Raw genomic sequence first — 11,119 nt, forward strand, 5'->3', positions numbered from 1 at the left:
AAATCTTTAGTAAAAATACTTTGTTTATAAATTTGATTTTTTTTGTATAAAAGACTTGTAATTTTTACTCAAGTCTGCCAAATTTTGTGAAAAAACATATACTGTATTAAAAGTTATAGTATGGAAACTGTGATTGGTACTCCATGGTTACAAACTCAGTCAATTCAACCAAGCCCGTAGCTTTAGTTAATATGTCTGACTCCTAAGCTTGTATAACAAAGATATAAATCATGTGGTAAGTGCATAGCTCTAGTTATGTTAAACAAAGTATTGAATTACATAACACCCAAGAAACTCTCTTCCATACCTTTCTGAGAAATTTTTTTTATTTAATGTTTTGTCATGTATTTTTCCCTATCTAACCTAATAACTTTCTAATTTTTACATGTTAGTTACTTTTATAGCAGTAGCTAAAAAAATATGCATATGAAATTTTGTAGTTCTGTCTGTCCACTTGTTTTTTTATTGCTCTTGGCCCCTAACGAAACATCACCCTGCTTTTTTGTAACAATGGTAATACTACATAAAATTTTAATTATTTCTAATATGCAATTGAGAACACACAATATTAACACCCAAAAAATACAAGGATCTAAAACTATTATAACTTAACTGGTTTTCTATATAAACAATAAGTAGATTAAAATAATTATCTTACCTGGTTGAGGTGATATTGGAGATAGCAAAATTCAAAATGTATGCCAAGTAACTCAAAACCTATCATGAGAATGAGCTAGCCTTAAATGGAAATCAGTGAATTGAAATCTTTTTCTCGTAGTTGTAAATAATCTATTTATTTAAATATTTCCTTTTGAAAGTTAAAGATTAAAACTTCCGTAATATTAAAGTTTAATTTGTTAATTGTGTTTTGATGCCAAGGTTATTCGTGTACATTGGTAATAAAGTAGTGTAACTAAATTTTGAATGTAACCATGTAAAAGGCTATGGCATGTGTACTTTGACCTCACTTGTATACTAGTTGTTTGTGAACAAAATCTTTCCATGTTTTACACACACAAAAAATATATATATATATATCACTTGCAAATAGTCTTATTCATACTCAGTAGTAAGGCCAGGCAGTTAGGGCACCCGACTCGCAATCTGCAGGTTCGAATACCCATCACATAGAAACAGCCTCACCCGGTGTCCGAACTAGGACTCTAGTCCTACTCCCAGACGCTCACCTCCAACAGAATTTGGAAATATGAGAAACACCATATGAAACAAAAAAAATAAAATACTCAGTAGTACATTATCAGTAAAAGTTATAGATTTGTAAAATCTTTGCATCTGGAAGTATCATTAATTATACCATATGTTAACCTGGAAGCATCTCTTATGTTTAATAATGGATGGTGTAAATGACTTGTGTATGTATTTTTATATATATGTAAAAACATGCACACATTGTGACTAACTTATAGTTATAAGACAATGGTTAATAACATCTTAGTTTAACATGAATCATGAGAAACAATAAATATTGATTATAAATTTTATCATACATTTTATTTTAAATTCCTTTATGAAACAATGAAATATTGATTGTATTGTAATATTTAATATTAAATGTCTTTAGTGAAAAAGCAAATAAGTGAAAATAGATAATGGGACTGGAACGAGGGACCTTCTTCTAACAAGCCCATTGCTGTACCACTGAGCTATTCAACAGTACAAGCCATCCCTGTTTAGTGTTTTCATATAAAGCTTTTCATTATGAGTATTATACTCTATACTACATTATATCACTGGATCATACTCATACACTTATCAGCCTTTTCATGTAAACTTTATTTTAAGTGCATAAGGTTCAGGATAACATTCAGACAGGACTACTTAATATTTCTTTTTACTTCTGTTAGGAATCATTGAAGGTCCTCTGCATGATTGCAATTAATCCACATAATGTAGGAAGTACTTCTAATTTTTAATTTCATAAGTTTGTATTAGGAAATCTATCAAAAACTGTATAATATATGATAAATATTTTTCAAAATAAGAACATGATTTTTATTAGTATTTTGTTTTTTTACTCATAAATATCAAAATTGTATTATTATTAAATTTATGTTGTGATAATCTACAGAACATAATCTACAAATGTTATGCATAGAAATTTAAATTTTTAATGTTGAAATTATTATTGCAAAGCACCTAAGACATGGTGTTTAGGTGTTTGGCTTTTTTTTTAATTCTGTTTAACCTCGTATGTTTTTCAATCACCTAAACCTAAAAGGCAAAAATAATTGAATTTGTATCGGTTCATTACTAAGCTTTACAACATAAGTCAAATTTATATATTTTTTACTTAAGATATTTTTGATTTTTCATTAAAGTGTGTGTGTAAAAAGCAAAGTTATTGTTTTCACAAGTCTGGTGACTAGATTCTATATTTCTACAATTTATAGACCCCTCATTATCCTCATATTTATAAATACACACTGGCTTATTTCTAGTTTTATGTCTGAAAAAAATCATTTTAAATTTTTATCTTCTAAAGCTAGTAGCTTTTTCAAAATAAGTTGTATTAGTTGAATTTATATTAGCTTATTAAATATTGTAATATAATATTGAGGTTCTACAAATTTTACTTCTAATTTACACATTAAAATGTAGTAGAGAAATATTTCTTAAATTGCTAATAGCATCTAAAAGGTTGTAGAAAAGTTATGTTTCATTATCCATTCTTTCAGGTTCTTGCTGACAGACACAAAGATACGTTGTTGCAGGTGCATTCCTTACAGACTCGAGTTTTGGATGATGAGCTCATTAAGTGGAAAAGAAACCAGCAGTTGGCTGGGAATGGAGCAATATTTGATAATAACCTTGACCAGATTCAAGAATGGTTAATGAATATTAAATGTTCTTTTTCAAACAACAGGAGTGTATGCTAATTAGATAAATTATGTGACATATTGGTTTTTATTTCTACTAAGTTCTAATATCGATTACGAGTTCTTGTGTTTATTAACACTGGTATATTATACATTGGAAAGATCCATGATATCAAGGTTGTTTAAACACATGCTTAGTTCAATAATTTAGTGCATATTGAAACTTTTAAAACTAATTCAAAAACATTTTGGTTGTCTAGGTGTGAGCATCTTGTAGAAATAATCTGGCAGAATAGGCAACAAATCAAGAGGGTTGAAATGCTCTGCACTCAGCTGCCCATTAACTCATCTATGGGGAATATTTTGGAAAAGTTCCATTCATTAAATTCAGAAATCACAGGTCTTCTTTCCTCCCTTGTTACAAGGTATTTTTGTATATATATTTGTGTCTTCTTAAAGAACTTGTAAAATAATGAAAATCTTTATTTTAAGTTTAACCAATATAAATTATGGTCACAGAGATTTTGACATTAACTGTATTAAGTTTTCAAAGTCTTAAGCTCTTCATTTGAAGAGGTTATGGAATTATAATTTAAAATATAAATACATTAGTTACATATAATTAATGTTAAAAAGAATATATCATATAGCTTATTAACCAAAAGTAATACACCAATAGTAATTATATCCAGAGAAGATAGAAAAAGTAACTGCTTGTAAAGTATTATATACACAATAGTTTTAAGAACCTTGTAGATGGTTGCATGTGAACCATCAAGTGTATTTATAATCAGTCAATTCACAACCTCGTTTTTTGGAAGAGACTTATAGATAATTAATGGTTTACTGTACATGTAAAATACAAAATGTACTGTGGAAAAAATATCAGTTTCAAGTATACTGTTAAATCACTAAAACTGTATTGAACAGAAATTTCTCTATCACCTTAATGCCACAGAAAAAATTTGCATATATATTATAATCAGACCGAAAGTTTGCTATGTAGTCTAGAAAAATTGTTTTGTTTACAAAATAACATGTTATTGTATAGAATACAAATTTAATAAAGATAACTATCATTGAAGGCTTTATATAATATAGAATATACTCTCATTGTGAAAATTGATAAATATCAGACAGAGTACATAAATTTCTAACTTTTTTATTTGTTTATTACAACATTTTGTGATATCAGACTTGTTGTTTAAAAGTTTGTACAAAAGTTTACCTTATTTAGAATCCATGTTGTCTGTTTTTGTATGAAATGTATTGTTTTTATGACAATTTTTTTTTCCTTTATATTTGGCAAGATTTAATTGTTTTTATCTTCGTTATTATAAAAAATTGTCGGTTAGTTTTGTTTTATTATGCACATGGACTTTGTCTGAGAAAAACTCAGTTTAATTATTGTAAGGAAAGTATATCTTTAATCCACTTATTTATACATTCCTGAAAATTATAAAACTAATTTAATCTATAACAGATGTAACAAAACCTTTTGCTATGCTTTATGATAAAATTTTTTTAATCTCAAGTCTTTTATGTATTACATAAAATTATTAGTTGCTAGCTGGAGTACCCGTCTGTTTGATGGGTGAAATAAAAACACATTTGTAACAAAGGATAGGAAATTGTACTTCTATATTTTTTTTTTTTTTTTTTATTAACATAAAATTAATACTGAAAAGAAAGACATGCTGTTTTCAAGAAATCTAACAATAATGGTCACATAGTTCATTCTAATTCTGAGGGATATACAACATTGGTAATTTTTCTGAAACAGATATGAAATTAGATGGAGGGGTCAACCCCTCCATGACCCTTCTCATGTCATCCTGTATCACTGTCAAGTTTGGTGCTGATTGATAACAGATGTGGAAACATATAAGAAACAGATACACACACACATTTATATAGATTCTCGTATATAGAATTAATTTTCTTTCCTGATATTAAAAAAATATTTATTTTCTTGCTCAGCACATTTGTTATTGAAAAGTTGCCTCCTCAAGTTATGAAGACCAACACCAGGTTTACTGCTACTGTCAGATTGCTGGTTGGAGGCAAACTCAATGTTCACATGACTCCACCACAAGTCAAAGTCACTATTATAAGGTATATAAGCTTTGTTAAAACTTTTTTTTTGTAAGTAACAAAATATACGTGAAAACATCTTTAAAAAAAAAAACGTGCATAATTTGTTATAGGTGAATGTTGTTATAAAAAGTTTAGTTTCAACTAAAAAACTAACTGAAAACTCATTTATTTTGTCTTATTTTCATATTTCAACCATATATTTCTTGAACACACATTTTTCAAGTTGTCTGTGAAACAAAAGAATATGAAGGGTAACTTGTGCTAGAAATAGTATGCAATTTACATAATTTTAATAAAATTAATGATAATAGTTTTTCTTGGCATATTATTCATCAAATTGTCATTTCATAAGTTGCTACCAAATTCTTAACTGATTAATTAGTGCTCTAATATTTCTTTAAATTCTTTTGTGTTAATTATATAATTTAATGTCTTGCAGTGAAGCACAGGCAAATTCACTTCTGAAAAATAAAGTAGGAATGACGTAAGTTGATTGTTTTTTTCAACAATTTTATTATACTGATGAAAATATAACTATTACTTAATATGAACATTTTCCAGTAGATGATAATTCTAAAATGCAGCATTTGAAAGTTTCAACGAATTGTAAACCATCTTGCTATGTACCATAGTGCGTACAATGTTGTTGGTTTCTTTCTATTTCTGTATTATTTAATCACTTGTTTAGCACTAGTGAAGTGTACATGAGTATGCTTTGTATTTCAAAATGTAGAAAAAATTTTTACTTCAAAAATATGAAATTCTTTGTGTATTAGAATTAATTTTTCAGAGTAAAGTATTAACTTTAAAAATAATAACACTTAACCAGTCATTGCTCTCCTCAAGTATATCCACTCTTTTTCTAAGCAGCTTGTATACTTGACTTGCACAATTGTTTTGTCATGGAGGAATGGCTTTTTATTGTTTTACATATTTTTAAATAAATAGATTTGAACTTCGTTCTAATGAAAGCTTACTATAATCAGCTTGCAAACAAAGTTTTTATCATATACACCTTTTCTTGCAAAATTTCTAGCTTGTAGTTATTTTCTTCTATAGTTAATATAATAATCTTGTAATTTAACATATAAATGAATTACTATTTTAAAATTTTACTTATTTCCAAAGAAATTGTGAATTTTTTTATTTGTTACTATCTTTACCTTTATAACCAATGAAATAGTATATTTAAATTCTGTTATTTACTCATCTGTTTTGTGGAGAATAAATTGCACTACATCTTCTATTATCATAGTGGTTGCTTTGATGGTCTTGATTATTCATTACTAGTGGGAGTACCCATCCTTTGGATGGGTGAAATAAAAACTTGTTTGTAACAAAGGATAGGAAATTGTGCTTTTTATTTTTTTTTTTTTCTTAACGTAATAAACATTAAAAGTGCAATAAAAATACATAAAGGTACCAATACTGAAAAGACGCAGACTGTTTTCAAGAATTCTAACAATATTGGCAACATAGTTCATTCTAATGCTAAGGAATATACAACATGACCTTCCTCATGCCATCCTGTATCACCATTTCAAGTTTGTTGATGAATGAACAAGAAATGTGAAAATGTATAACTAACTAACACCACACACACACACACACACACACACACACACACACACACACACACACACACACACACACACACACACACACACACACACACACACACACACACACACACACACACACACACACACACACACACACACACACACACACAGTTTGCATGATGACATGCTTCTGTAAAGGATGACAAGTTCAATCTTAGGTATCACATCTTGAGAAACATCCACAGATCATCCACTGAACATTGGTTTCTAAGATCATGCTTCAGCATACCAAATGCACAAAAGTCTGTAGTGTGTGCAGATACTTGATTTCTTGAGTATATCAGAAAAAAGGGATAGTGTGAATAGTAGTTTCATTCTGGTGTAGCTTGTAGGAATGTTACTTTGACCTTAGATGTGTGACTTAATTTATCTTTATGTAAAGGTATCCTTTTAGATATTGGCTATACAATGCAGGAACTTCTTTTCACTTCTTTTGCTCCACATTCTCCTAATTGTAATTCACCTGTACTGTGCTTATGAAAAATTTCTTGTATAAGAAATTTGCAAGAACCATAATGCCCAACAAAAGAAACTTTGCATTCTCTTTACCATGATGGAAAGTTCTTTTCCCATCATAGTTGGAAGTAAATTGTCTATTTCCTGTCAGTCTTTCAACTACACCCAACCATGTCCAATATTGAAGCATACTTTCATCTCTCATGTACGCTCTTCTGTAATTTATGTTTTTGTCACTGGTGTATCTGGGAAGCAGCTTTTACTCTTTTGGCTTTAGCATCGTTACAAGGAAGCAAAAAACATAAATGCCTAAGCTGTTTCCTAGGTACACTGATGAATTATCTTGTGCACAGTTGATTGTGATGTATGCAGTTTGCTAGCAGTCACATTTTTGGGTTTGTGGGGTAACTGGAAAACAAATCTGCAAAATGATTCTATAGTAGTAGCAGTCCTGCATATTGTGAGATGTTATGTAGATAGTTTCTATATCTTTTTGTGTGTTCTGAGCATCCCTTGTTCACTGTGTTATAAATAAGTGTCTTTTAAAGTGGTTTTTCAAGGATAAGAACAACTGACATATTCCTCCAGCCATAAATATTTTACTGCAAAAAAACTTGTACACAAACTGTGGAAAAGAATTTGGGTATAGATAAGATTTTCCCTCGAGAATGAAACATTATTTTTACATACGAAAAAGATAAGATAAGATAATATAAGCCATTCTGAATTCTAATATGTGACAAGCATTGACAAATTGTGTTACCTATTAAAATTGAGATGTTTATTTTCAAATTTATTCAAACTGACACTTTTTTTAATATGCCACTACTTCATGGAAACAAGAATATTTCTTAAACTTACATTAATATATTCATTCCCTTGTAAAATGACAGCTTCATTGTTAATGCTATATCTGTTCTCCAGCAGATACCATTTTAAACACAAAGGGCCTGATATACAAAATTCTAGCACTCGTATGTGGTTTAATAAACCAAGGGTCACTATAAAAGTAATTTTTGCTTTTGTTGATGTGTGGTAATGTGGATTATGTAGTACATATTTCCAAATATTAAGTCAAAATTATAACTTGTATTTAATCTTTATTAAAGTGTATCTCACCCATTCTTGGTAATCAGAAGGTTAAGAATTTGTGCTTTAAAGATTTTTGTGATTCTGTAGCATTGCATAAGTCTATGTATGTCATTATTGCATTGTTAGATGGTCAGGAATTAACAGGGAAGGAAATATGTAAGTGCCACTACATTATATGAAAATCATTTTTATAAAGTGATATTAACCATCTATATTCTGTCTTACAAATATTTAGAAAATAAGTTCAACTGATTAGTTAAGAAAGGAGCCAGTGTAACTACAATTAATCTAGAATGTTCATTTTGTGTGATCTCAAAACTGCTTATTATTAATAATTGTTATTATTTTGTGACTCCAATTCATGGAATTTTGGATTTAATATACTTTTAAATAATAATACAGGAATTGACCTTTTTTTGTAAATATTAAATTATAAGTTTCAAGAACAAAACCTCATGAAGGTATTTATTGCTACAATTTTTCTAGTGAAGCAAGTGGGGAAATACTTAATAATACAGGCACTATGGAATATCACCATGCTACACGTCAACTTAGTGTCAGTTTCAGAAATATGGTAAGTTTGTATTGTATTTATGAAGTGACTGGAATACAAGTTATTGATTAATAGCTGTCCTACACTTTATGGCCATATCTAAGTAATAAAAAAAACAAATGTTATAGTATTTAACTTCATAGACATATAACCAGTGCTCCATTTAACTTTGTTTTTTAAACATAGTAATCATGCATGTTTATTTCCCAAAATTGTGCAATAATTAGTGTATATCTTTTGTAAATGACAGCAATTTATATGTTATAGATTATATGTTGAGAAGAGTTGTAAAAGGTTCAATTTGTCATTACATAGTTGCTCATGCTAAGGTGTTTGCATGTTAATTTTTTAGCCATTGCTTTATATATATAATATAAATACAATGTTCACTCTACCCAAAAATGTAAAATGCTGAATTACACGAAGTTGTGTTTTGTCACTTCAGTGTCACTGTGGAAACCTATCTTGTATAGTTTGAAATCACATAAATTATATACACAAGCAACAAAAGCTACTTTATATTAACTCTTTCAGTACAGGCTCTGTCGATTTGACCGACCAAGTGACCTCTTTGTACTCAGTTAACTCTCTCAACACAGGCTCGGTCAATTCAACCAACCACGTGACCTCTTTGTACTCAATTAAAGTCTTTATACATTTAATACTTCAAACTTTCATTATAATGTGTATATTTTCACAAAATTTCATATGACAAGTCTTTCACATACAAAAATTCATATTTTTAATAAAATAAAGATTTGTCCATTAATATATTGAGTATTTATTTGAATAGTCCGTGTGCAAAATAATTTCATGTTAAAGTTAAGAATACTTTTCCTCATCTCAAAAATTTCAAATTTTCTATTTATAATCCCTAAAACCTCTTAAATGCATTTCAAATGTTTTCTTTCAGTAAAACATTATAGTTTATCTGTTATTTTCTCTATCCTATCGCGACCGACCTCATAACCACCAAAAAAACTGTTAGTTAAAGCATGTCCATCAGCCATGTAAGATTGATTAGCAAAACCTCTTCAAAGCAGATAGAAAATGAAGGGGCTTATCTGATGGGTTTCACAAATGTATTGATATTTTATCAAATAAGAAAGTATGAGGTTCAAAATTTAGTTTCTTGCTTGTAATTGTGTAAAGTTTTTGCTTCTTAGTGGTTATAAACTGCAATAGCCTATTATAGAAGTTAGGAAGTTCTGAAGTGAAGAGTTTGGAGCTCAAATAAGCCATGTAGCACCAAAAAATGAAGACTGAGAATTTTTAAATATATCTTTTGATTTTCTAACAATATTAATTGCATGGTAAAACATTCAGTATTTTTATATTCCTGTTAACCATTACAGTTACCTTGACCTGTTTAATACTGTTTAATCCTGAGGCTGGGTATATACAAATCCTTAAACCAGGATTATAGTTTTGTCAAACATTTTGTTTTTGTTTTCATTTGTATGCTTAACTCAAATATCCAGCTTTTTTTTTATCATTTCAGCAACTGAGAAAGATTAAGAGAGCAGAAAAGAAGGGTACTGAGGTAAGAGATAATATTTTCTTTTGATATTTCTACTATCACATTGTAACTGGTTGTTAAAATATTTAAACATAGTAGTCTGAAAACAGTTTGTAAAAAAAAAAATAAGACCAGAACTGTGATGTTTGTTAAAAAGTACAAAATATGTTTTGTTAATATGGCCATAGAACATGGCTAAAGGAGTATTTATTAAAATATGGGAACTGCATATCAACAACTACAATTGACCTTTTCAGTCAGGGCTTGCTATTAAATTAACTAGACTCGGATGACAACAGAGAGAAATTGTCACAAGTCTACCTATGTTCCTTTAGAGGAAAGAGTAAAAAAATGATGTCATATTATGCCTATTCAAGTTTGAAGTGATAGGGGATTCACTGTATATGTAGGCCTATGAATGAAAAACATCAAGTAGCATGTGGTTGTGAAGTTTTAAAAATTAAAATTATATTTTTATTAAAACAAAAAAATTTAAATGAAAGTATCAGAGAACACTGTTGAAATATATGATTCTCCAAATAAATGGACAAGTAAACTTGGCATTAATCTCTAATGTCATTATGTAAGTCATACATATGTTTTGCAGTCTGTGATGGATGAGAAGTTCTCCCTGCTGTTCCAGTCAGAATTCAAGGTTGGTGGCGAAGAGCTTGTGTTCAGAGTATGGGTAAGTTTGTTATTAGTTTCCTAAGCAATATGTAATGTTTTAAAACATAAGATATAACAATATGATTGTTTTCAAACATGCAGTTTTTATTACCACAAGTTTTGTAAATAGAATGGTTTTGCTTAAGATGAAAAAAAAAGAACACACACACACACACACACACACACACACACACACACACACACACACACACACACACACACACACACACACACACACACACACACACACACACACACACACACACACACACAC

General features: G+C 29.2%; 1 protein-coding gene across 2 annotated transcripts in view; it reads left to right on the forward strand.

Annotated features, from left to right (window-relative positions):
• Positions 1–11,119, forward strand: part of LOC106466022 (signal transducer and activator of transcription 5B-like) — an 86,379-nt gene that overhangs the window by 47,141 nt on the left and 28,119 nt on the right. For both annotated transcript variants that reach the window (XM_022393982.1, XM_022393983.1), the window contains exons 8-14: positions 2,697–2,848; positions 3,098–3,262; positions 4,818–4,952; positions 5,374–5,418; positions 8,591–8,678; positions 10,159–10,200; positions 10,784–10,864. In XM_022393982.1, the coding sequence (XP_022249690.1) occupies positions 2,697–2,848; positions 3,098–3,262; positions 4,818–4,952; positions 5,374–5,418; positions 8,591–8,678; positions 10,159–10,200; positions 10,784–10,864 (708 nt within the window). The remainder of the gene's footprint in view (positions 1–2,696; positions 2,849–3,097; positions 3,263–4,817; positions 4,953–5,373; positions 5,419–8,590; positions 8,679–10,158; positions 10,201–10,783; positions 10,865–11,119) is intronic.

The sequence above is a fragment of the Limulus polyphemus genome, unplaced genomic scaffold, assembly GCF_000517525.1.
Source record: "Limulus polyphemus unplaced genomic scaffold, Limulus_polyphemus-2.1.2 Scaffold2124, whole genome shotgun sequence".
Taxonomy (NCBI): domain Eukaryota; kingdom Metazoa; phylum Arthropoda; class Merostomata; order Xiphosura; family Limulidae; genus Limulus; species Limulus polyphemus.